Source organism: Astatotilapia calliptera, chromosome 20 (genome assembly GCF_900246225.1).
Source record: "Astatotilapia calliptera chromosome 20, fAstCal1.2, whole genome shotgun sequence".
Taxonomy (NCBI): domain Eukaryota; kingdom Metazoa; phylum Chordata; class Actinopteri; order Cichliformes; family Cichlidae; genus Astatotilapia; species Astatotilapia calliptera.
The window spans coordinates 17,081,914-17,109,840 of NC_039321.1; the positions used below are offsets into that span (position 1 = coordinate 17,081,914).

At 39.0% G+C, this 27,927-nt stretch overlaps 1 protein-coding gene across 1 annotated transcript; it reads left to right on the forward strand.

Annotated features, from left to right (window-relative positions):
* The first annotated feature begins 1,430 nt into the window (after window positions 1–1,430).
* Window positions 1,431–27,114, forward strand: LOC113013782 (scavenger receptor cysteine-rich type 1 protein M130-like). Its single transcript, XM_026154930.1, has 21 exons — window positions 1,431–1,563; window positions 1,654–1,793; window positions 4,373–4,445; window positions 12,915–13,235; window positions 13,438–13,536; window positions 13,760–13,978; window positions 14,079–14,270; window positions 14,402–14,556; window positions 14,746–14,893; window positions 15,140–15,448; window positions 19,627–19,932; window positions 20,197–20,493; window positions 20,864–21,172; window positions 21,770–22,066; window positions 22,357–22,629; window positions 23,043–23,224; window positions 23,653–23,755; window positions 23,961–24,110; window positions 25,133–25,228; window positions 26,295–26,429; window positions 26,570–27,114. The coding sequence occupies exons 1-21, from the start codon at window positions 1,431–1,433 to the stop codon at window positions 26,752–26,754; spliced, it is 4,122 nt and encodes a 1,373-aa protein (XP_026010715.1). The 3' UTR covers window positions 26,755–27,114.
* The last annotated feature ends 813 nt before the right edge of the window (window positions 27,115–27,927 follow it).

The window sequence follows — 27,927 nt, forward strand, 5'->3', positions numbered from 1 at the left end:
TTATTACTGCTTAATTAATATTGAGGTAGTGTGCAAGTTATAAACAGTGATAATGGTTATATAATATTAATAACTAGCTACAACAGAAAGTGTTAATAATGTGGCAACTTGTTTGTTAGACAAATGTGTAAACAGTAGAGCCACAGTTTACACAAATTCAAATTTTATTTGTCACACACACAACCAAACACAGAATAACATGAGGTGAAATGCTTATTGCTGTGCAATGCCCGACCAGAACTGACAGTAATATTTACAGATTTAACTCAGAAATTTACAGTAAGATGTGCAAATAACAGTTTGCATAAGAAATTATTAATAAAAATTAATTATAAATCATAAGAAGTGTGCAAAAGGAAAAACTAGAGTGCGTGTGGAGATGCGTGTGAAAGCGTCCAGTATTACAGTGATGTGATGTGTGTGGGCGAGTTCAGTCCTACACCTGGTTTAGGGCCCGAATAGCTTGGGGGAAGAAGCTCCTCCTCATTCTCTCTATTTTGGGCTTAAGGGAGTGGAAGCGCTTCCCAGACCTCAACAGTGAGAAGAGTCCATTGTTGGGATGGGAGAGGTCCATCATAATCTCCCTGGCGTTAGTCTTGCACCGCTTAGTGTAAACGGACAGCAGGTCAGGAAGCTCTGATTGAATGATGTGTTCGGCCGAGCGCACCACTCTTTGCAGATCTTGTTTGTCCTGCTTGGTGCTGTTCCCAAACCAGGTGCAGATGTTTCCCGTCAGGACTGTAATATTTCATGTATATAGATATTCTTTGACAGTGCTTTTTTTTCTTGTTCTAATGTTGTCATGGTCCTGGGTCCCCTGACCCAACGTTTTTAGTTCCTTGTGATGTTTGTAATATTGTACTTGTGTGAATTATTCTATGGTTTCTAGTTTCGATCCCTTGCCCTTCATGTTTCTCTGTGTCCCCTCTGTTCTGTGTAGTCTGTGTCTGCATGTTTGAGTTCCCCTCTGTGTCTCTCGGTTCTTAGAGTCCTCTGCCTTATGGTTTATGTCTCTGTGTTTCTTAGTTGCTGTCTCCACTGTGTCAAGTGTGCGTCTCTGTATGATACTTCCTGTTTTACTTTGATGGTCCGTGTCTTATGTGAATGTGTCCTGCTTCGCTTGTCTCGTCAGTCCTGATTTCTCCCAGCTGTGCCCTCCTCCTGTGTCTCATTCCCCTCCTTACTTCCCAGTGTATTTAAACCCTGTGTTTCTCTGAGTCGGTGTCGCGTCGTCCCTCATGCTGTGTGGATCTCCCTGTGTCTCTCTGTGAGTGCTTAGTTTGTTGTTCCCAGTTTAGTTTGGCTGTTTTTTCCCTGCCAGCAAATAAAGCTGTGTTTTGAGTTTACCTCCCCGAGTCTGTGAGTCCTGCATTTTGGGTCCAACTCCTGCCTGCCGCACAGCGATTCATGACAGTACGACGCGACCAGACATGGACCCAGCAGCACTCAACCCACCAGAAGAACTGCGTCTGGACATAATCTACTCCGTGGAAAGACTCCTGCATCTGTGGCTCGAACATGAGGGGAAGGAATTTCGCCGTGCTGTGGAAACCAGACTACAGCGTTTAATCTCTGGTCTTCCTTGGCTATTCAGTGCGCTCCACCCACTCGAACAGGATTTAATCCTAAATGAGCTCCACCTTCATCCCCCAGCTGCTACTGCCCACCTGCCTGAAGGGCCGGACGTGGAGCTGCTCAGCCCGTCAGAGCCATCATCAAAAAAGAAACGGCGCTCCCGCCGCCGATACCCACCGCCACAGCCGGACCCCGAGACTTCTGAGTTGCCAGCTGTGGTGAGTGGAAGGGACAATCAGGAGTTTCCTGACTCTGGGACTGTTTATTCCGGGGCTGTGTTTTTTCACTTAGCTGCCCAGCCAGAAGCGCTAGCTCCGTCTCCTGTGTCCCCGCTAGCACAGTCGTTAACTCCACCACAAGCTCCGTTTTCACCCCTACCATCACTTCAGTCTCCCTCAGTTCAGTCTGCCACTCAGTTACCTCCTCAGTTGCCTTTAGCTCAGTCGTCTACTCAACCACCAACTCCACTCTCACCACAACCGTCACTGCAGTCTCTAGTGCAGTCTCCTGCAGCTCAGCTTTCCCCAGTGCAGTCTCCAGTGTCCCCAGTGCAGTCTCCAGTGTCCCCAGTGCAGCCTCCCTTAGCACAGTCATCCACTCAATCACCAGTTCCACTTTCCCCCCAACTATCATTACTACCTCTAGCTCAGTCTCCTGTGCACTCACCTCTGGTTCATTCTCCTGTGAAGTCAGCAACTCCACCGCCTACTCCACTCTCACCACCACCGTTACAACAGACATCAGTGCAGTCCCCTGTGCCAGTGCAGACGCCCTCAGTTCAGTCTCCTGTGCAGTTATCTACTTCACCACCATTAGTAGCTCAGGTCCCCGTGTCTCCAGTAGCTCAGCTCCCACTCTCACACGTGTCTCCAGTAGCTCAGCTCCCACTCTCACACGTGTCTCCAGTAGCTCAGCTCCCACTCTCTGCTCAGTCTCCTGTGTCGCCAGTTTTGCTCATTCACTCCACGCAGGGAGGTACCTTAATTTCTACTCAGGGCACTTTTCATGGTTTAGCCGCCGTTGGCACAGTTTGCCACTCCAGGGCTTCCCCAGAGGCTGGGTCTCAGTCCCCAGCTGATTCTGGACCCCTGCAGTTTAAACAGCCCCCTAAGAACTGCACCATGTTAGCATTGCCTGGGCAGAGTCAGTGCTTGGTGCGGCGCCAGTTGGCCTCATGTCCGCCCCCTGAACTGTTTCCACGTCGCCGCCGTTGCCGTCCGCATGGTCGGCCCCCTGAACTGCACTGTGTTTGGGCTGTTTTCTTGGGCTCCGGTGTTTGCTGTGCTCTTCTTTTGTTTTCTGTCCCGAGCCCTCCGTCCTGGGCCCCCGCTGCCCGCCCTGGGTTGTTTTCTGTTTGGTTTTGTTTTTCTGTGTTTGGGCTGTCTGGAGCCAGCCCTTAAGGGGGGGTACTGTCATGGTCCTGGGTCCCCTGACCCAACGTTTTTAGTTCCTTGTGATGTTTGTAATATTGTACTTGTGTGAATTATTCTATGGTTTCTAGTTTCGATCCCTTGCCCTTCATGTTTCTCTGTGTCCCCTCTGTTCTGTGTAGTCTGTGTCTGCATGTTTGAGTTCCCCTCTGTGTCTCTCGGTTCTTAGAGTCCTCTGCCTTATGGTTTATGTCTCTGTGTTTCTTAGTTGCTGTCTCCACTGTGTCAAGTGTGCGTCTCTGTATGATACTTCCTGTTTTACTTTGATGGTCCGTGTCTTATGTGAATGTGTCCTGCTTCGCTTGTCTCGTCAGTCCTGATTTCTCCCAGCTGTGCCCTCCTCCTGTGTCTCATTAACCCCGTTTCTTCCCAGTGTATTTAAACCGTGTTTCTCTGAGTCGGTGTCGCGTCGTCCCTCATGCTGTGTGGATCTCCCTGTGTCTCTCTGTGAGTGCTTAGTTTGTTGTTCCCAGTTTAGTTTGGCTGTTTTTTCCCTGCCAGCAAATAAAGCTGTGTTTTGAGTTTACCTCCCCGAGTCTGAGTCCTGCATTTTGGGTCCAACTCCTGCCTGCCGCACAGCGATTCATGACAAATGTGATGTTTTGTGAATACAGAGAAAAGTAGTTACGAGTTTGTGTTACAGAAATTTTTAGGTCTGCACATAGATTCAAGTCTCTCAAATCACCAGCGGCAATCTCCGAATTGATCATGTTTTTTTTTTTCTTTTTTTCTTATCTTGTGGAACAAACTACTTACGTGACCTGAGATCTGCCACATCTGCATGCAAATGTAAACTAAAAACATTTCTCAAGGTTCTCATTGGTTACTCTGTCTGCATGCAAGTCTGGGTGGGTGGGGGTCTTTGTGGTTTGTCTTTGGGTTGGATGTGGGTTCTGAGTAAATGTTTTCATATGCATTTGTTTGAATGCAAAGCATGTTAAGATGATTTGAGCGCCAAAAACCGACGTTTTCATCAGGTGTAAACTCACAACCAACCCAGCCAGATTAACTCATTTATCAATACAAACAATGTTTTGGTAAATCTTACAGTTAAAGTTGGATCCGGTGACCCTTAATCCTCTTTTAGTTACGCTGCAGTAGAGGTATGTGTTTATAGACCACTCTGTGTTTAACCATTAGTTATTATCAATAACTCATCCTGGCTCATCCTGTTAATGCAGCATATTTATATTCAGTGGCATTAGAACATTTTTGCTAACAAAATAATATAAATACAGAGGCAAAACAAACAACATAGTAAACGCATTTCTCATACAAGGCATAGTAGATTACAGTCAAACTAACTCATCGGCCAGTACATTTTCAGACCCTTTCTTGTCTTTTATGTCTAAACTGTATTCCTGCAGCATGAGGGCCCAGCACGTAAGGTGCTAGTTGTGATTGAACATGTGTGCCAAGAGTACAAGAGGGTTATGATCAGTAAACACCTCAATAGGTAACGAACTGGACCCTAGGTAGACATGGAAATGTTGAAGGGCCAGCAGCAACGCCAAAGACTAGTGAGCCTCCCTGAAAGCCTGCCTCAGGTATGCTTTTATCCACACCTGACTAGGTGTGGCAATTAGCAATATCTGAACACACTGAAGAGATTAGGGGCTGTAGAGGGGTGTAACACAGTTAGTCCCACTGAGACTCAGGGTCTCATTTACGAGAGATACCTGTTGCAAACTTTATCTCTTAAAAAAACATTACATTTGTTGATGAATGTGAGCTGTGTATTTGAATTTACTTAAATACATAAGATATTTTAATTTTGGTTTTGGCATCTGCTGTCTGCTAAGATATTAACATTGTTTTTTCTTTTTATGGCTAAAGACTGTCAGAGCTGTAGTGGTGTTTAACTCAATCAGCTCACATCGCACATGTGAACATTATTAAATAAAATAAAATAAAATAAAGCAGTACGTGTGTGTGTGTGTGTATTACTCCGTTGTTTGCTGTCTTGGCTACAGGGCATGTTAATCTGTTAATTACATTTAAAAAATTCAGTTTTGAAAAGATTTTAATTTCTTAAGGATAAATATTTTTTTTATACAAACCTACCCTACCCGCTGTGAAAAAGGAATTGACCTCTAACACTAATAACTGGTTGTTCCACACTTTTCAGCAAAAATCCCGAAACGTTGATTCTGTTCATCTGGGATTTCCTTCCCTGGATGATAACTGGGACGAGTCTGTCACATCACTGCGAAGGATTTTTCTCCATTCTTGTTTGCAGACTTATTCAGTCATGGCTTCAGTATGAAAAACTTGTTTAAGATCAGGCCAAAGTATCTCAATCAAATTTAAGTTTGGAATTTAAATAGACAACTGCAAAAATGTTTTTTTTTTAAATTGAATTTAATGTAATTTATTTAAGCTCAGGGGTCGACTTAGTCTACAGTAATTAGGTCTGGCGGTAATCAGCCCTGATGCAGCTAGTGAAATGGAAAATTTATTTTCAAAAGATGATTATGTTTTGGTGCGTAAGTTTATTTGTAAATAGTTGCAATTTTATTTATTTTAATTTAAATCTAATAGAAAATAAAGTGTTGAAATAATGGAGGTCTATGTATTTCCTCAAGTGACTATATTAAGGTTTGCACACATCAGTGCACTTTTTAAGGACTATTGTCATTTCATGTGATTTCTTAATCTTTTCTTAATATTCAAATATGTAAAGCCAAGCATTATATTAGTTACTGACAGCTTTATGCAAATAAACTGAGAGGAGAAGATTTAGATAGAGATATACCAGTCATGATAGACTGTTTTAATTTTGTGGTAATAAATACAATGTTGAAAGAAAGCCAGTGTTTTATGCATAAACTATTCATGTGTAAAAGTTAGTTATGGCATATGTGATACATTATTGAATAGTGTGTGTCTCTACAGCGTGTGTTGGAGGACAACAGGGTTGGTTTGTGCATCCAGACAGTCTTGTTTGCTGGTTAGCATGCCCTTTAATTTTGCATTCAGTTTGATACAGATGTAAAGCACTGAAATTCATGAATCTGTTGTTTAAGTAAATATTCAAAACAAGTGAAAGCTCCAAAATCATCTTTTTTCCCCCTTAAACACTTTAAAACCCAGTTCGGAATGGATATTTTTATGTTTCCTGAGAATATGTCTGAAGCAGAAGCATATGTACGAGTACAGTTTCCTGTTTAGATAGACTATCTGGTTTCAAAAATACAACCCAGAGGTTTGTGGCTTCATTTCTGTTAAACTTGCTCCTAACTTGAGCTGATGGTTGAGTCAGTTATGCCTTAACTCTGATCGGTCCACTGATAAATGTGGTCACGACACCACTGTGTGAGTCATACGCTTCAAAGTGAGATCAAGAAGAAATCAAACAGATTTCCAATAAAAAAAGGAATTGAAAAACATTTTGTTACTTTAAAACTAGTTAATTTATTTTTACAATTTTATTTAATTCACTTTATGTTAGTGTCTCTTAGTGAACCAGACAAACACACAAACTGATTTAGAAGGAGTTATAATATGTAACTTGTGTGAACCTTGGCATTCATTATTTGCTTTGTTAACACTGACCTGTAAATCATTCAAGCATAAAAAAGGAAACTAGACTAACTGCATGTGGTGCAGTAAAGGTGATTATATCCATGTTGAACTAACAGCGTCAGAACAGCGGCCCTCGTTCTATGATTACGGTTACTAATGCCACATCAATTACAGCTTCCAACTCACATGACCCCTATTTTAGTTTCTTTACATTGGCTTCCAGTTGATTTTGGATTCTCACGCTTGCATGCAGAGCACTAAACGGACAAGTTCGTGACTACTTATCTGAACTTCTTGGTACAAACACTGCTGCTTGCTGTCTTCCCTTGCAAGCTCAAAATCTAAGACTGAATACTGTAGGTGACAGAGCTTTTCAGTCTGCGGCACCAAGGCTTTGAAACACCTCATCTCCCCGGCTTTGTTTAGGTGGCTCCTCGTAGTCTCTTATAAAACAGTTAAAAACGTTTCTGTTTATTCAGGACTTGTGCTGACATTTTTTTTAATCTATGTTATTTTTAATTATTTTCTAACATAGTTCTCTATTGATATTGCATTGTGACTGTTATGTCTGTGTTATATAAACAATCTTACTTTACTATATTAATAAAATCAAACTGAACTGCATTAAAAGTGATTTGATTAATGTGCATCAACGTAGGATGAAAAAAAGTGTTTTCTTTCAACCTGCTGAGACCCCTTGAACAGAGTGTATCTCTTAGAAAATGAGATATCTCTTGGAAGTCTTTTAGTGACCTATTTTGCTTTCACCTAATGTGCGGTTGGGCGTAAATGTATTTCCGCAGCTAACCAAAGGGCACTTGAGAATATTTTTTTCCAGTTACTCACAGCTCTGAAAAGTCTCCAGCCACAAAGCCACAGAGCCATACACTCATTTTCTCTCATATACTCATTTTATACCTGTGACCACAGTTCAGGCAACATTCACATGTAAAATCTGACTGTAAAATAGATGGATAATTTCATTAGAGTGACTAGTAGATATCCATTACCATTCGCTTGGATGTGTTTTTAAAGAAAATCTCTTGTGTTTTTATGCATATTTTATATATTATATCTTGTATATAATCTTTCTACACTCTGCAACATTCACTCCAAATGAATGTTTACTTGCTATATATGCAAAATATTCTTATTTACATTTATTGCACAGCCTTTATAATTCCCCTTCATGTCATTGTAATTTTTACGCAAATGCCATTCTCTCTATTTTAAGGATGCTTTTTTTTTTCAACTTCTAGATGCTGTGTGATAAAATATACCTGGTTTGTTGTTTTCCTGTCTTCTCACTTAAATCTTTCCATTCTAAGAATTATTATTTTTTTGCTGATATGAGCTGATGTTTGCTCTGCTAATGATTGCTATATGTGCTGCTTCCAGTATTAGTTTTCTAGTATATAATGTTCTCAGACATATAAAAGATCAAGAGGTTGATATTTGGTAGAATTTTATTCAAGAAAATTTTTTGTTGCTGATGATACAGAAACAATTTTTATGGTAATTTGTTCAAATTAAAACTTTAAAATATTTTTTTGATATTTTCTACCTATTAATTTTATTATTTTAGTATCAGAACTTGGCAATCTGTCTTTGCTTGTATTCAGAAAGGATCATGGTCATTTAGTCTGAAATCAACATGGGCCGTCTGCTCAACTGTCCCTGATTTCCATAAAAATGTTATGACCCAACATTTCATCTATCACGGTTCTGGGTCTTTCTGACTCAGCTTTTTGAGTTCATGTGTTTTTATATTATGGTTTATGTTTTGAGTCCTTTGTTGTACTGTGTTTGTTATTTCCCTAGGTTTCAGTTATGGTTATCATAGGTTTATTTCTTAGGTTTTATAATATGGCTTCTCTGTGTTCTATGTTGTGCCTACTGTGCCTTTCTGTACCACGTTTCAGGTTCCTATGTTCTGTCTCCCCAGTTGCTGTTAAGTTTACATGTATAGAGTTCAGTCAGTGTCTCATGTCAGTGTTTCTAGTTTTGCTTCCCTTGTCTCGTCCAGCCTGATTACTCCCAGCTGTGATCTGCTTCTGTGTCTCATTCCCTCGTTATCCCTCAGTATATTTAAGCCCTGTGTTTCTCTACGTTCACACTGCAGGCGAAAGCGCATCAAATCCGATTTTTTTGACCCTATGCGACCCATATCCGATCATGGTATGACAGTATGAACGGCACAAATCCGATCTGGGTCACTTTCGTATGTGGTACTGAATCTGATACATATCCGATGTTTTAGAAAGCGACTGCTGTTTGAACGGTCATGTCGCATTAAATCCGTCTTTTACGTCACTGACACAAGACAGACGGCAATTATCAGCGCCGGAGAAGCGCCCGAGAAGACATCGCGAACTCCTGGGCGTCCAGCGTATATGTTAGTGAAACTATTGGGAAGATAATGTTGGAGAAACGTGAACATTTTATTTGTACTGTATAATCTGCAGATTCTGACAGAAATCTGCAACTATCCTTTGAATCACCGCTCCTCTCTTAAACAGCAATAAGGATCATTATTATGTTATTTACATTGTTACGTAAATAACAAAATAACTTAAATCAAAAATTGGGAAACGTAAAGTCCAAAGTCTTTATATTAAGGGCCATCAGTCAAACAATATTGTTTGCTCTGGGTCTAAACAGAGCGCGTTGTGTGTGACGTCTTCTTTTGCGCATGTGGGCCGCTTTGAGCGTTCACACTAGAGCGCGTTTGCTGTCGCATTTTATTTGTAGTGTGAACAAGCAGACCAAAAAATTGGATTTGATCAAAAAATCGGAATTGAGCATTAAGACCTGCAGTGTGAACGTAGCCTAAGTCAGTGTCGTAGTCTCCCTCATGGCTGTGTTTCCCTGTGTGTTAGTTATCTATGTCCCAGTTTAGTTTTGTTATATTTTTTGTGACAATCTGCAATAAAGCAACTTCATGAGTTTAATTCCTGTGTGGTGAGTTTTGCGTTTCCTTCTCCTGCCTGCACACAGCCGAAACATGACATCAACATAAATATTCCCCCAAATTTTTGATTCATACTTCTGAATTTTAGATTTTCAATTTTAATTCTTGCAAAAACTAAAAAATGTCATTGTCATTCAATTTTCAAAGTAGATTGAAAAATTATGGCAACATATGCCACAAAAACAAAAATATCAGATATCAATAATCATTACCCAGAAAATTATTTTGTTAAATATGTACACATTTTTCCATTCAAGACCACTCGAATTTCAATATTTTCTGCTCTGGTATATCTTTTTTGCATAAAGATGTTATAGTACAAAGGGTGAATATATATTTTATATATGGATTGCTGTTGATTTTATTTGGGCATGAATATCTCCTATCGTCCTTTCTTACAGTCAGCATGAGTCAGGATGTGTTCTCTGGGACTGATATTTAAAAAATAGAAATCTCTTGGCTATTCAAGATCCTGAATTTCAAGATGGCACTCGAATTATGATTGAGAAAATACATTTGTTAAACAAATACACATAGAACCATTCTACCTACCTACCATTTTGAGGCCTTCTGTGATGAATACCATAGTTGATAAATACCATAGTGGCCTAAAAGTCGGTTGACTGACCTAAAAAAATAAAAACTGTTTAAGTAAATTGGAGAGGGTTTAACAGAAAATGTTCGGAAATGCTTTGCTGATGTTTAACAAAATTATTATTTTTAAATTTTAGTTAGAATAATCTAAGAACTCCAGAATTGTATTGTTTTCAGACAGTCTGCTCATGTATTTTGATTTTGTGATACAACTTGTCATATTTGCAATCAGCACGATTTTTGTCACTTCTGATGAAGAATTTCTTGTTGAAAAAAAGCATACAACAGGCTTTATTTTGCATTCAAAATGAACTATTTAGAAATTGTCACCATATGTTATCCTGATTCAGTTTTATGGTAAGAATGACTAGTTAAAACAGTAATAGTAATATAGTAATAGAGTAGTACATTTAAAAATAGTTTTTGTGATATTTATGCTCACATATTTCCAAAGTTTTCAAAATGCAAAAAATATAAAGCAAAAATTTCACAGTAATGATCATCACACTTTGGATCAGAGCTGCTTAGATCTTGGAGGGAAATGCACGTGTTTAACGTAATTGTTGTCTTAGTTATAATTAAGGTATCATTGAGAAACTCCTGAATTTCGCTCTATTTGGATTCCATTATAGACTTGAATTTCTTCTATTTTGATTGGAACAATTATTATTTGCTGAATTTAGCTTCAGTCTTCAGTCTGTAAATACCTCATTCAGAAATTGTCGCTGTCTTTTGCAATATTAATTTTTTCATTAGTATGTGCTTACATACTGATTTTTGCAGGAGAGCTAGACTCCAAGCTTTTTTTTTTTTTTTTTTAACAATAAAATTTCACAGTACTCGTTATGCTTGTAATATCTTCAAGATTTAGACCAAAACGGGAGATGGTTGGGTAGAAAATCTTAAAAAATTGGCTGATTTGAAGTGGAATACCCAATATGACCCTGTTTGAGGCAGATATTATATGATGATTGTGAAGTCTATACTGTAATCAGTAGTCTATGTCATAAATCTGTAATGTGTAAATAGTTAGAACTCTGTTTCTAGATGAGCCTGCGTCAACATTTTTGGAATTAATTAATTAACAGTCAGTTATTAATCATTGAATCAATAGTTGATCAATTCACAATTTTTATAAAATCTCTAGTGTGTGTAAAAGCGTCATAGTGAGTTTGAGTTCAACGAAGAGAAAAGCATAAAAAGGTGCTGCATAAGAAATAAGTGCACTTGTGTGTTAGTTTTCTTTTAAATTAAGACAATATTCGGCAGTCTAAATTTGGCGCGTATGTTGCTCATTTCCATTTTTGGTGGGCGAAGCCACGGCAATATAAAGCTGAGAACATCATTTGTCTGTCTCACTCTCAAGTCATGAGCTGTGGTGATGATGTGGTTCCTCCTCCTGCTTCTCCACCTTGCTCACATTGGGCTGATGATCTCAGGCAAGTTAATTTAATTTATTTCATTCTGAATACGATTAATTATTGTTATTTGTTAGATTTAAGAAAGTATCTTAAAAATGTCTGTGAAGTATTTAACATCTTTGAAATACTGTTTTAAAAAAAGCTCAGTGTGTGTGTGTGTGTGTGTGTGTGTGTGTGTGTGTGTGTGTGTGTGTGTGTGTGTGTGTGGATCTGAACTGATTTGAGATTTAATACTCAATTTAAAGCCAAAGTAATAAAATAAATATGCTATTTTCTTGCAAAATATATTGAAGTAAGTTTGTGTCGAAGTAGGAAGTGTTGTGTCCTCTAATGTGATATACCAAATTGCACCACTAGAGAGTAGTATTGTGAAAACGTGCTGTGGAGAAAATAGATGAAAAACATCTGAGAGAGCTGATGAATGCGCTTGTAACACCCTACTACATCCAACTATGTAGGTTTATGTGCTGCGATCATTAAAGAGCCACTTGTTCCTTGCAGAGGACTTGTTTCATTATCAGTCACCATTACAGGAAGGAATCTTTAAAATATTTTTGAAATCCTAACAATGTTTTACAATGGGAATCCCCCTCTCTATTCAAAAAGTTATGTGAAATGGTTATATTTCTATAGCTTTTTTTTTTTTTTTGCAAAGATGAGGTGTTGCGGGAAATTCGGAATTTCAAAAATTCACAGTCAACAAAAAGCTTTAACTTTTCAAATGTATGTGGAGATCTATTTTTTTATTTAGAGAAAAATGACTACTTAAAGAGCAGCATGAGGTCCAGTGATGAGCATTGTCACCTTACAGAGTGCTAGGTTCGAATCAATGATGGGCCTTTTCTTCGTGGAGCTGGCACAGCCGGCTTGTGTCTGCATGGGTTATCTCTGGGTACTCTGACTTCCTCTCACAGTCCAAAGATATCCGTGCAGTAGGTTAATTGGTAAATCTAAATCAGCTGTGGGTGTAAACACGAGTGTCTCCATGTGTTAGCTCTACAACAGATTGGTGACCTGTCCAGGGTGTTATCTGCCTCTTTCCCTATGACGGCTTAATTCCGACTTCCCAGAAGTTTTATAAGCAGACCTGTTTGGATTAAGACTTAGTGGATTCAAAATAATAATGATGATAATAATAATAATAATAATAATAATAATAATAATAATGAACAAAAACAATGTTTAGAAATATCTTGCTAGATATATTAAAATAATAAAGTAAAACATAAAAGCATACAAAACAAAAACAAAATGTTTTGTTATGGCAGGAGCTCAAATTCTTTACAAAATTTTAACATTTTATCCTTTGCAGTTCCCAAAAGTAAGTCAGCCATGAAACAAATCATAATAACAATAACAATAATAATAATTTGCTGTATAAACCTTGTATGTTCCTAGCTGAGGACAAACTGATTCTAAAAAACAAAGGAGGCTACCCATGTGAAGGCTACCTTGAAGTCTACCATAACAACATATCGGGTTATGTTGGGGATAGACTCTGGAGCAACAACACTGAAAAAGTGGTTTGTAAGAGCACTCACTGTGGGGAACCTGTGGAGAACTCAGTAACAGATATTCCCAAGCCTTCTGAAGACAGACCGATCTGGCTCAATGAACTGGAGTGCAAAGGACACGAGAGCGCTCTGTGGAAATGTAAACATCCTGGTTGGAACTACAGCGATTACTCAAAGGTCACAGTGAAAAAACTTAAGTGTTCAAGTAAGTTTTTCAAATTTTTCTCTGTTTTTGTTATTTATTTATTTATTTATTTTTGGTGAGCTCAGTGACAATGACTCTTAGCTAAAAGTTGTTAAGGGAAATCAATTGTGGTGTTTGTTTGGTTGTTTTGTGTGGGGTTTTTTTGTGTTTTTTTTTTTTATCTGTGTTTATATTTGGCTGATAATTGAGTGTGCTCTTCAAGGTAATATCACATTAAGCCTGGATGGACCCAAATGTGCTGGAGCTGTCCAGTACTCTGTTGATGGCATAACTCAGGGTTACTTTTGTAACAACAACATTGGTATGTCTTCTCTTTTTGTTAATTATTTATATTTATATATATATATATATATATATATATATATATATATATATATATATATATATATATTTCAAAGGGCAGGGCTGTTTAAATATTTTCAATATTGCTCTCTCTCAATTTGATTTGCAATAAGTTCTATCATTTTTTTATGTTTTGCGATGTTTTTGATGAACAAACAATAAATTATTCCTCTCTTAAAAAGGTGAAAAAGAAGCCAGGCTTCTGTGTAAAAATCTCGGGTGTGGTGGACTCAGAGAAATTCCTCCCTCAGAGAGGGGGGATAGGGAAAGATTCAAAAAAGCATCAAAGATGAAGCTTGATTGTTCGGCTTTTAAAAACGGAGACCCAGATCATCTGTGGCAGTGTGCGAATGGCAATGATGATTCAGCATCATGCAAAACTTTCTCTGTCATATGTGAAGGTAACACACACACACACACACACACACACACACACACACACACACACACACACACACACACACACACACACACATATGGTGAAAGTGTTTTTATGAACAGGTTATACGAGACTGCAGCTCAAAGGAAACCAGTCAAATGTGTGTTCTGGGCAGCTGGAAAAAGAAGAAAATAACAACTGGGTACCTGTTCAACAGGACAACTTTGATTTTGATGTGTGCCAGCAAATGCACTGCGGTAACTCTCTCAGCCCAAACAACAGCACAAACAAAAACCTTAATGTGACATGCACAGGTAATTCAACACATCTATATTCCAACACAAACAACTTCCAAGCAAACACTTCACACTGTGAAACTGCTCTCTCTCTCTCTCTCTCTCTCTCTCTCTCTCTCTCTCTCTCTCTCTCTCTCTCTCTCCCTCAGATAAAGTTAAAGTAGTTCTGAAGGACTCTGGCAAAGACAGCAAGTGCTATGGTACAGTTAATATTGAAGTGAAAGGTTCAGTTAATCCTGTGTGTGCCTCCACCTGGACTAAAAAGGAAGCTGAATTGGTCTGCAAGGAGCTTGAATGTGGGGAAGTGAGTGTTCAAGTTTAGTCAACATAAGTTACCTGGTGTTCTGATACATGGATACTGAGTGTATCAGAAACTGTCCATACAGCAGTGCTATGGACTTTATTGTGATAAGTGTACTAACGTGCACCATTAATACTTAATTAATAATGATTATCAATGAAATAACATAAACTCATAAATGCTCTGTTCTAGCTGATTTATACTAAAGTCGAACGTCAAAATTCAAGAGGGATAATGGACCGTGTGATCTGCAAAGGCACCGAGTCCTCACTGTGGCACTGTCAGTCTCAGCATGGCAAGAACATCCAGTGTTCAAACCAACCTTATGTGGTGTGTTCAGGTGAGATACAGCAGTGGAAATGTACAGAGTGGCTGCTGATGGCCTTTGTCTACTTTTATAATGGGATTTTAAATCCTGCAATAAATTCTCTGTCGAGAGAGAAAATGAGTTACTTCATTCAGTGAAATTGTGACATTGTTAAATTCTGATTTTATTTTTCCAAAATGTGTTCAGTAAGAGTTTAATTTAATGTATTTATTCTTTTTGTGTTTCGTGGCTGATAAATCTCTTATTGTCGTGGTACAGACAGTGTGGAGGTGAACCTGGCAGATGGTCCTGGAAGATGTGCTGGAAGATTGGAGATAAAGCATGAGGGCCAGTGGAAGAAAGTTCCTGCAAAAGAATGGACAGACGCTCAATTAGCAGCTGTCTGCAAACAACTGCAATGTGGGGAAAAAGGCAAAACTGAAAAATTCAGTCAGGGTTCTGGTAGCTTCCTGTCAATAACGTGTCCGAGAAATAAGAAGATATCAAAGATATCTGAGTGTTTAACAGAAAACTCAAACAACCAATTTTCGGATCGGGAAGCGGAAGCAGCTGGAATCACCTGTGAGGGTGAGTGTAATGTTATAATTTCTCTGCCCTTCAGTGACATCAGCCGGAAAAACGGTTTCCTTTCTTAAAGGAAGAATTTTTGTATCTTTGGCTTTTTAATTGCTTAACACTGATTATATTGGTGAAGTTTGATCAAAACGGGAAATACTAAATTACTAATATACGACAAAATCTTAGAACCAGGAAAAAGCCATTTTCATTCATCGATGTGAGGCAGAAGAAAAGAAAATGTGTTTTTTCCCCTCAGCTTATTCTTGACCTCATTCAGGCTCAAGAGTCCTTCTATACCTACAGTTTAATACTTGCAAACTAAGAAAGGGATTTTTGTTAATCTGTTTTGATCAGAAAAGTGAAATAAGACACTACAACTTTCATTGATCATGCCATATTACCATTTTTTCTTTAACATGCTGCCTTGACTTTTTACTCAAATGTAATTTACAAAATTATTTTTGGAAAGTCACATGCTTCGTAAAGAAAGTCTTAAAGCCAATGCCCATTTTTTTCTTATAAAGAGAGATGAGTATATTTTAATCTTATAAATATTAAATTGGCCTCCAGTTAAATCTTTACTTGATCCAGAATGCTGCAGCGAGAGTACAAGAGAGAGTAGATTTGTCGTATCTTGGCTTCTCTTGATTGGAACCCTAGATCAAATTTAAATCCATCTCTTCACATACAAGGTCTTGAATAATCATCTTAAAGAACTACATTGGCAGTTGAGCACTTCCCTCTCAGACTACAGGCTTGTGGTTCCTAAAAGTGGAATAGAAGGCAGAGCACTCAGATTTCAGGCTCGTTTTCTGTGGAATCACCTCCCAGTTTGGATTTGGTAGACAGACACTGAAAGAAACTACGTCCCGGGTCTGGTCCGTGGATCGGGTTTCTCCAAGGCGTGGGCGTCTATATGGTAAATGGTAAATGGCCTGTATTTATATAGCGCTTTACTAGTCCCTAAGGACCCCAAAGCGCTTTACATATCCAGTCATCCACCCATTCACACACTGGTGATGGCAAGCTACATTGTAGCCACAGCCACCCTGGGGCGCACTGACAGAGGCGAGGCTGCCGGACACTGGCGCCACCGGGCCCTCTGACCACCACCAGTAGGCAACGGGTGAAGTGTCTTGCCCAAGGACACAACGACCAAGGCTGTCCAAGCCGGGGCTCGAACCGGCAACCTTCCGATTACAAGGCGAACTCCCAACTCTTGAGCCACAATCGCCCCCTATAAGCAGAGTTTTGTCTTTACCCTATAAGATTCAAAATTATTCTTAAGTAACACTCAGCAATATATTCTCAAGTAGCACTCAGGTATGCCGTTAGCGGGTTAGTTACGACGTCGGGAGCAGCTGGGAGAACAAAACGACACAGAGACTGTCCGGGTTGCTTTCCCAAAATCAACTCAAAGTTGTATTCCTTTGCGCAGTGGTATTTATAGACAGAAAGGTTCGTGTGTCAACAAGTTTCAAGTTAGAACCATATAAGGAAGGTCCCCCCCCGCTCCGAAAGGGGCCTTCTACAATCGTATCTCAACATACCTTTAACAGGTCCGTTAAACACTTAGACAGTTAGAATCCTTTGTTCTACAATTGCAGTAAAATGCACTCTCAAGGCCTATAAATCTTCAGAATCAGAATCAGAATCAGAATACTTTATTGATCCCTGGGGGAAATTATTTTTTGTTACAGTGCTCCATTTTAAACCAACATTAAGACAAGACAGACAATACGCTAACTAAGAATAGTACAATATATACATATATATACATACATACATACATAAGTCACTTATAAATAAATATTTGGAAAAGAAACATGTGTAGCTGTAGCAGCAAACAGTGTGTTAAGTGGATGCGTTGTACAGGGAGATGGCCACAGGCAGGAAAGATTTCCTGTGTCGTTCAGTGGTGCTTTTCGGTAATCTCAGTCTCTCACTGAACGAGCTCCTGTGACTGACCAACATGTCATGGAGTGGGTGGGAGGTGTTATCCAACATTGTCTTTATCTTGGACAGCATCCGCCTCTCCGACACCACCTTGAGGGAGTCCAGCTCCATCCCCACAACATTGCTGGCCTTACGGATCAGTTTATTAAGTCTGTTGGCATCTGCGACCCTCAGCCTGCTCCCCCAGCATGCAACAGCATAGAGGATCGCACTGGCCACCACAGACTCATAGAAAATCCTCAGCATTTTCTGGCAGATGTTGAAGGACCTCAGTCGCCTCAAAAAATAGAGACGACTCTGGCCCTTCCTGTAAAGTGCTGTGGTGTTTTTAGCCCAGTCCAGTTTATTGTCAATGTGTACTCCAAGGTATTTATAGTCCTCCACAATGTCAACACTGACCCCCTGGATTGAAACAGGGGTCAAGTGTTTCCTGGTCTTCCTGAAGTCCACGATCAGTTCCTTGGTCTTTGCCACGTTGAGCTGCAGATGATTCTGCTCACACCACGTGACAAAGGAGTCGACCACAGCCCGGTACTCTGTCTCATCATCCCTGCTGATGCATCCAACCACCGCAGAGTCATCAGAAAACTTCTGAAGATGGCAGGTCTCTGTGCAGTGGCTGAAGTCTGTGGTGTAGAGGGTGAAGAGGAAGGGGGAGAGGACAGTCCCCTGTGGTGCCCCTGTGTTGCTAATCACCTTGTCAGACACACACTGTGGGAGACGTACATATTGTGGTCTTCCTGTCAGGTAATCAACAATCCAGGACACCAGAGAAGCATCCACCTGCATCGCTGCTAACTTATCACCCAGGAGGGTCGGCCTGATGGTGTTGAAAGCACTGGAAAAGTCAAAAAACATGACCCTCACAGTGCTCGCCGGCTGGTCCAGATGGGTGTAGACACGATTGAGCAGGTAGATGATGGCGTCCTCTGTTCCGAGACGAGGCTGATAAGCGAACTGAAGGGGATCCAGATGTGGTCTTACTATGGGTCGCAGCTGGTCCAGGATGAGCCTTTCCAGGGTCTTCATGATGTGGGAGGTCAGTGCCACGGGCCTGTAATCCTGGGGGCCACTGGGACGTGGCGTCTTTGGTACAGGGACGAGGCATGATGTCTTCCACATCACCGGGACCCTCTGCAGACTCAGACTCAGCATAAACAGTTTATGAAAGACTCCACACAGCTGGGGGGCACAGGCCTTGAGGACAAGGGGACTCACTCCGTCTGGTCCAGCAGACTTGCCTGAGTGAAGTCTCCTCATTTGCATCTCAACCTGGTATTGAGTGAAGGTGATGGGTGGGGGAGGGGTGTCAGGAATCTCACAGGAGGCAACATGTGAAGAGAGAGGCTGGCACAGTGGTGTGGCTCTGGATTCCAGGCTGACTGCAGGTGAGGTTGTGGGGTGGGAGCAGACACTGTGGGGTCGAATCTATTGAAAAACAGATTCAACTCGTCGGCTCTATTCTCACCTCCCTCAGCTCCCCTGCTGTTGGTTGGCCTGAATCCAGTGATGGTCTTCATGCCCCTCCACACCTCTCTCATGCTGTTCTGCTGGAGTTTCCACTCCATCTTCCTCCTGTAATTGTCCTTAGCCTCTCTGATCTTGTCCTTTAGTAACACCTGGATCTTCCTCACCTCCTCTTTGTTGCCCCCTCTGAAAGCCCTCTTCTTGTTGTTGAGGAGGGCTTATACAGAGATCTGCTACATCCTGAGTTCTGACACAATCCAGATGGTCTTTACATAAACATCCTCTGCAAGGGAGTGACAAGTAAAAGAGTGATTTGTTGGTGTTTTCCTTCCAACCTTAGTATCTAGTTTCACACCATAAAATCTTCAGTTGACACAGCAAGAGGAGATGAGGTTTAAACAAAGGGCATTGCAGAAACAGGGTCCTTTGTATAATATCATCAAAAGAATACCCAGTACATGCTCCAATAATACTAAATTATCTAACAGACACCTTCTCTGCTTTTAAGATTAGGCTTCAAACCTTCCTTTTTGATAAAGCTTATAATTAGTGCTCAATAAGGTGACCCCGAATAATCACTTAGTTATGCTGGAATAAGCCCAGACTGTGGTATATCTCCATTCAGCTTCTTTCACCAAGTATGTATTTATGCACCACTTTCCTATTTTTGTGTCTATGTCTTTGTGAACCACTGACCTTTCAACAGGTAGACGACCTGCACAGCCACTTACTGTATATCATGTTTCTCTCTTTGTGTCCATCAGGTCACAAGGTGGTGTTTTTAAGTGGAACCTGTTCTGGTCACGTGGGGATAGAGCATGGCAGAGAAATCTACTGGCTCTCTGGGTCTAAAGAGACATGGAACCAAGAGTCTGCAGACACAGTGTGTCAGCAGATGCATTGTGGGAACGCTTCCAGGTTTTCTTTCAATTCTAGGGCTGATATGATTAATAAAGTTTGGAAAAACTCTTTTAGCTGCTCATCCAGAGAAAACTCTCTTTTTGAGTGTAACCAAACTACACCTCTGCCTCCTGACCACCATAATTCTACTGCCTATGTGAAATGTTCAGGTAATGTGAAATATGAATGAGTTAAAGTATAAAACTAAGAATAAGGTCATTATGGAATTGATTTATTGTGTCACAGAAGAGACAATTTATTTATAACAGACTTTACCTTTTAATGTCCATAGATGTACATTCACCTCCTTGTTTTCTCTCAATCAAATTTCTACTATTTTCTATTTTTTCTGAAACCTAGCTTGGTCTAAGAAGTTGTGAAATATCTGCTGATACTAGTTTCCTCTTAAATTTAACTTTTTCATGTCACAACAGGAAATATTGAGATGAGGTTGACGAACAGCTGCTGGGGAAAAGTCAGGATTCATGTAGAAGAGAAAGAAGGAGATATGTGTGCAGACACCTGGACAGAAGACAAGTCTGTGAAGCTGTGTGAAAAGCTGAACTGTGGGACACCCATAAAAGCCCACAACAGTCCCAAAGATGGTGATATCCTCTTTAAGAGTTTACACCCGACAAATCAGACTACTGACCTGACACAGAGCATCTTTGTCAAAAACCAGGACAATGATAAGTCCTGTAAACAAAAACCAGCCTATGTTGTTTGCTCAGGTAATTAATTGTTTTTTTTTTTTTAAAAAAACTATTTTTAGATTGCAAACATATAATAAATGTTGTGACTTTCCTTGGCAGAATGTTTCATTTTCAACTAATTTGCCTCCTTTGGAAAAAAGTGCCAGTTTTATTGTTGCAGTTTATTGGATTGTTGAATTTTTGTCACTAAGTTACAGGATACCAGAATTTAAAAAACAAAAAGAGACTGATTTTTGCTTTAACATGAATCTGTTTTTAAATATTCCTTCAAATCCTTTTTGTGTTAAAGAAGCAAATTTGAATTTTTCTGAAGTTACCTTTTCATCTTTTCACTATGACTATGATGGATAATTAAAAATAAAGTGACAACATTACTAATTTGTTTCAGGTAGTGTCAAGCCCAGATTTAGCATTCCCAGTTACAAATGCTTTGGAAACGTAGAGGTGGAGTATGAGGGGAAGTGGATCCCTGTGTGCGAGGATGCTCTCAAAGACACTAACAATGGAAACACCATCTGTCAGGAGCTTAAATGTGGTGATGCTGTGGAGACTCTTCCCTACTTTGGACCTGCACCAGCAGATAAATTAGCCATTTCAAACCTAAACTGCACTGCAAATGCTAACAGTCCATTATCTGCATGCAGCAGTGTTACTGCTTCTACAGCTGCCTGCAAACACAGTGGCCTCCGATGCTCTGGTGTGTATAATGATCTTTGTGTCAGCAGTTTCTGAATTATTCTTTGCTCCTTCAGCCTAATTTTAAAATAAAGGCTTTGAAACTGAATTGAAATTGAAACAAACTGAGACTAGTTTGTATTTCAGAAAAATGTTGAGATAAAAATAATGCTGCTTTCAAACTTTGACATGCTCGCCTTGAAAGGTTACTTTTAGTGAAATAAAGGGTAGAATGTTAACATCCTCACCTCCATTAATGATATTTGTTCTACTCAGTTTTACTCTTTTCTTCTCTGCTTGTTGTCCATGTCACCAGTACGGCTCTGCCACACAGTCTGACTCACTTAATGTCTGGAATCAGCTGGAAACAGCTGGCCTGTGCAGTCTGATGGTTATAGAAATATCGCTGTCATCAGTTGTCATCTCTTTGTTATCACTCTATAAAATCATTTTATTTACACAGCAGTCAGAAGGGTAGCTAAACTTCAAAAGTGTAAAACTTTAAGTTGATGCAGGATCATAATGTCATTTCTGTGTGCAGAGTGTGTTATTTATATCATTCAGATCCTGTTGGTTACATCATATTTTGTGAACTTTTTATTTCTCTTGTCTGTCTCAGAATGGAGGACGATGGTACCTGACAAAAAGGCCTGTAGTGGAACAGTGTTGGTTCACTGGAGACAGGGACTCAGTGCTGTTTCCAGAGAAAACTTCAATGAAACTGAGAAGGAAAAGCTTTGCCAGGATATGGACTGTGGTGGATACCAATCAACAAATAAAATCCACCCCCAAACAATTGAAATAGATTCTTTTTGGAACAAAAGCTTCAGCTGTGGTGAAAATCCAGGAAGCATTTGGGAATGTGAAAATAAAACCACACCCTCAAGGAAGGAGCCCGTCTTTATTGAATGCAAAAGTAAGATTTATATCAGCAGGACTGATCTTAAATGATCACAGACATTTTACATTTGCACTGAAAACACTGAAGAGTGAAACAAGACACTCGGAGTGTGAAGGAGAATTATTCCAGATACACTGGATAAAGTAACAAACCAAAGCTAAAAGTGTTAAATGAACTATTTGATTATGGACTTGTGCTTCATATTTTGACTTTGCAGTGCAGAGAAGATTAACTGATCATTTCTACCTCAGTGCTTTATGTCTTTATCAATACTTGACTGCAGTGTTTATTGCTTTCCTTCCCAGAGGAGCCCAGTGTCAGCCTTTCACAGGGCTGCCGTGGGGAAGTGAGGATAGATGGCGTTCCAGTGTGTGCTAGTAACTGGGATCTATCCTATGCACACAAAGTTTGCCAAGAAAACCTTTGTGGCAATGCTGTCTTCATTGAATCCAAAGCTCCATCAAAGGGTTCAGGTAACATTTACCATGTCAGCTGTGAAAAGTACCATTCCATCATTGGCCAGTGCAGGAGGACTAAAGGAAAGTGTGACAAAAATGTGGTGTTCATTACTTGTAGTGGTAAGTGTGAGTCCATACACCTCTCTTTCCATAAACTCATCCCTATATACAGTACATACATGTATGTCCTCTCTTAATTATGGTAGTATTTTAATTCATTATCTTTGAGTAATTTTTCTTTCTTTCTTTTTACAAAAGGAAAGTTGTTTTTTTTTTAAAAAAAATAAAATAAAAATGACATTTTCAAGTTGTTTATGCCACTGTTAAGGAACTTATTCCAGTTTCTGTAACAATGACCATTTGGCTGGTTCAGTAGAAAAGTCATCTCAGAAATTTTAAAAATGTACAAGTTATTTTTGTTCATTTTTTAAACACATTATGAACACAAGCAGATCATCTCTAACATCATATTTGCCAGACAGAAGTGGATGAGCTTGTTTCCTTCTTTAAACACAGTTTCTTTGCTTTTACAGAAAGTGTAAAGCTCCGCACGACTGAAAAACATGGAGGTGTCCTTTATGTCAATTATCGAGATAAGTGGGAAAGAGTATGTCCATTTAGGGCGGAAGAGAAAGAGTATGTCCAAAACTTAACGGCAAAGCTCTGTGAAGAAATTAATAATGAGACCCATAGCGGCTCTACGGAAGACAAACAGGTAAATCTTTACATTCTGTTTCTTGAAACCGGTCACTAATCTTTCTCGTATGCTACAAACCAATATCATGGACAGTTTCCTGGCTCTGCGTTTCAGCTTATTTAAATCTAATAATGAAGAATGGAATGTGATTTTTATATTATTTAGGTTTATGAAATGGAAAGAAATCTATGGGAGGTTTAGTTGACTAAATACAAAATGCTCAAAGATTTTTAAGTTAAAAACTTACTGGACACTTTGCTGACACGTAATTTGCAGAAATATAAAATAAATTGAATGTCCCAATACTTTTGGTCACTTTAGTGACTTCTTTTGCTGTGTGTTGCTTTGATGCTTCAGTCAGGCGTGTTTTTCACTGCCAGAGAAATTTCAGTGTTTTCTATTCCGGCTGTATCTCTAAATGTGAAAAAGTTTAAATTTGATTCAAGGTCAGCTTAGAAACAACACTGGAGTTCACTGATGTTACCATGGATGTCAAGCGCTCTGTCAAACAACGTTCCTGCGGAAACGTTTCTCCAGCTGAAATACTTTGTAAGACAAACCACAAATCCTTTCTCAATAAGTTCTATTGTTTTCAAAAATATTCATTCAACATGTTTTGCAGAGAAGAGATTTTTTAAAATGGGTAACTCTGAGCTTACTTACCTTGAGGTGGTGCAGATAAACAAGATGAGTCAAGTACAGCTCTCAGTGTGACTGAATCCAGAATAAATAAAGTGGTTGTTTTTGATTTCAGGCTACGAGCCACCCCCTACACCTCCACCACCTCCTTCTACACCAATAGCACCTATTATCGTGGGTGTGGGATTTCTTCTTGTTGTTGTGATCTTAATTTTGGTATTTTTACGATTCTATCTCAAGAGAGCCAGGAAGTCCAACGTTTCACGTGAGTATCTTTATTACATGACTTAAACACATGGCTTGTTTCACTTTTAATGAATTACTTTAAAAAGTGTAAAAAACCTGCCTGAACATGAGAACATAATCCAGAAAAAGGTGTTTGAGAGTTTTTTTTGCCACAAGAGGGCAGTCTCCAACATACTGACTGAATTCTGAATTCAAATAGTGCCATCGCTACTGCTGACAAAACAAGGAACGCATCATCTCATTCAAACATTGCTCACTTTAAAAACTTAGGGAAACATTGTGAAAACTACCCAAACTTGTGCTTGTGTCTTGTATTTCCTGCTCGCATACTCAGGACTGGACTGTTATAAAAAATCAGCCCTTAGTTTTTCTTTTTAATCTCCTTGCTAAAGTTGTTTTTGGGTTAGTTCTTAGTTGAACTGCACTACAGTATGTGACAATTAATAGCTAAACTTTATCTGTTGACAGTGGCTCATGGACAAAGTGGCCATTCATTTTACTTTTGTTGGGACTGCTGTCCCTCCCCCTGCACTTCTCCACGGCAGCCTCCTGTTACTGTGAGGGTTTGTTACTACAGCAGTTGTTGCTGGAACAGCAGCAGCCCCGATAACAAGTGGCCTAATATGATATATTTTGCTGCATTTATTTTTACGTTTCTTTTCCCTTTCTCAGCTTTTCAGCTCCACCTTTTTGCCACTTCGTCCATACTAAATTCTGTTCTGCAAGTTGTGTGAGCACACATGGAAAGTAGGGGAGGGCCTAGTTTAAAGATTTGAAAACAACAACCTGAAAGGAAAATGTAACCCTGTTTTTTCATAACAAAAAGTAATCTTATCTGAACAATAACACTGTTGCTTACATTCAAAGTGCCTGTATCAAAAATGAATAAATTGCCTGCTGACAGTGCTTTTATGGCTGATTCCAGATTAGCGCACCAGTCTTTTTCTGTACCCTGGTACATTGGTACATCACTGGTACATTAACACAGTGCACTGTTGTTATGTACTCTATGAGTAAATGTGTAACACTGTAACCTTTCAGCAAGAATGCTGCAAGACAAAGAAATGGAGTTTGAAAGTGGGGAATATGAAGATGTCATGAACAAAGAAAATGAGATGGAAGACTTAAGTCATGGCAGTGAGTCATTCATTTATTAATTTGTTTATTGATTGATTGATTATTTTTTTCATTCATTCATTCATGTTTTCTAAATACTTTATTGCTTCTGATCACAGTGCCCTTTAAATACTGTACACCATGTTTGTTTGTTGTAGGTCTTGCTACTTCTTATATTTCTATGTCCATGGTTATATTTTAAACAAATATTTCTTATCACTGCATATCAATATTCCATTTTTTCTGCTTTTGCAAGTTATTTCTGCTTAATCATACTGTGTCAAGAACAAAACCTTACCTCAGTTAAATCTGGATTACACCCCGTCTGATGTCGTCTCTTTGTGCAGCCCTACTGCTCCCCCCTGCTGACTACTTGAAGGCGCACAATTTCAATTTCACCGTGGACTTGAACAGAGATATAAAACATATATGAAATGAAAAATTATCTTTCAAACTGACTTTCATGGCAGAGATCATTGGTAATAACAGTTAAGCCTCTGGATACAAAGAGCAGCAGTTTTTAGTGAAAGTCTATGGCTGTCAATCTTAAATTACATGGTAGGCCACTTACAGGAACCAGTAAAATCCCACTTTCTATCAGCCTAAAGAAATGTAACTACACATTTAAAATAATAATAAGGGCAATTTAAATAGTATTTCTTAGTTTTCTGCATGATAAAAAAAGAAATGCTGCCGTAGTAAATGTCAAATTTGAATTGCAATCATCAAATGTGTAATATTACAGAAAAATAGAAAGTTTCTATTAATTCACAGGAAATACCCTGATGGGGTTTTTTTTTTTTTCAATTTAGACCGACTGTAAAAAATGAAATAGTAAATCATAAAGACAGGAACTTCTCTATGATTTAATGGTTTATCTTTTGCAGTACTTAATTCATTTTGTGCGGTATAAACATCCTTGGGGGACCTATTTTTCAGCATGAGAAGCTGCAAAAATTAATTAATTAAATAATTGTTTTTCTAAAACAATTTGCCTGTCTTAGATTTATCTCAGATTGTTTCCAAGTGGGAGTTCTTTTTAAAAAGCCAACATGATGTAAGTGTTCTCTTGCTATTTTTCATTCAGGAACCAGATCAGAGGCTGAATTAATCTCAGAGAAGGATGGGCAGAATGTTTCCTCTTATGAGGATGTTGAAGCAGATGAGGCTCGACCCCTGACCTTTCAAGGCACTACTGTCATCAACATCAACACGCATGAAGGTGTCCATAATGAAAGCACTGGGGTTCTAAACTAGTTCGATCACAGTGTTTTCACATTTCAATAACAGTAAATGGCAATTTGGAAAATCAGTGAGTCTAATCTCTGTTTAACACATGTCATCTGTTTTTCTTTGTGACAGACGGGGTGACCTACGAAGTGGAAGATCCACAGGAGAATTATGACGACATCGATACAATCCCTGGAACCACACAGACTACAGCAGAGGTCCATGAAAGCCTTGAAACATCACATGACTTAAACTCAGCTGCCCCAGGATTGGTGGAGAGAGATGAGGACTACCTAGAGCCAGATGTGGATGGGTGAGCCGAATGTGGCTTTAGAAACTACTTTTAAAAATCAGTCTCAAAAAGTGGCTCATGTCCAAATTCACCTTCATTTCTCTCAAATAAATATCAAATGAAAAGCAATATTAAAATCTTTAAATTCAACATACATTTACTGAAATGGGTGAAGGAAACTTCCATTTGATGGAGGAACAGTGCAAAACGACTGAAAATCTATCTTTTGATACTGTATAGCAAAAAAACTTAAAATGTACAATGTTTTATAATGCCAGCCGCTTCTTCCTGCTTCTAGTCTATAGGCTTACCTAACTGTCTTGTTACTTTTATATTCAGCATAGAAATGTGTGTAATATCAATATTCTCATCAAACTCTGAGTATAAAAATACAAGTGTATTTCTCACAATATTAAGCTATTGTTCTAAATATAGTATATTCTTTAAAGCATAAATATAAAGAATTCAATATCTTGTGGTTGTCGTCTTTTTGTGATATTGTTTCATTTTAATGCAATGTGTCATTAAATGGTCCAACATGAAATACCAATGCAGTTGGTATTTCTTAACTGGTCTGTTAACAGCTTATCTTAACGATGCTCAACTTGACAAAAAAACTAAACAAAAAAACCCAACACCCAATTATTATTATTATTATTATTATTTTTGATTATTTCCCCCATGACTACAGCTTTTTTGTGGCTAATTTTCACATTCCTGACAACTGTTCACAGTGCACATTTTTCTATAACTCACCCAATTTGTGTATTGTTTGTATTGAGACTTAATTACGGCATGATTAAGGTTGTGATTGATGTGAATGACATGTTTCATCCTGTTTAGCTTCTCTGGGTAGGTACATTTTGTTTTGAAACTAGTCAACAGTAGCATGTGATTAGAAATCTCTGTGAATTATGGATGTACATTGCTAACAGAACTAACTAGCTAGCATGACCGTTAGCTACTAACTCATTATTTTGTTCTTACCATGAGTCACTGGAGTGATGAATAACACTGCTTTACTCACAGAGCTTTAAATTATTGACATTTTTAGGTTTAATAATTAAAGAATATCTAGTGAAGCCTCGGAGACTCTGGGATTTTGGAAATGGCTTAGATGTTGAGTATCAAACTGTATGTTATGTATGCTATATATAGTTTGATACACAGCACAATAAGCCGTTTTATCAATAAGACA

Excerpts from the sequence above, each read along its gene's own strand:
- LOC113013782 (XM_026154930.1), top strand. The coding sequence starts at position 1,431 with ATGGACCCAGCAGCACTCAACCCACCAGAAGAACTGCGTCTGGACATA. Across the intron at positions 14,557-14,745 it reads AGGAGCTTGAATGTGGGGAA|CTGATTTATACTAAAGTCGA; the intron begins GTGAGTGTTCAA and ends GCTCTGTTCTAG. Across the intron at positions 23,225-23,652 it reads GCTCTACGGAAGACAAACAG|GTCAGCTTAGAAACAACACT; the intron begins GTAAATCTTTAC and ends ATTTGATTCAAG.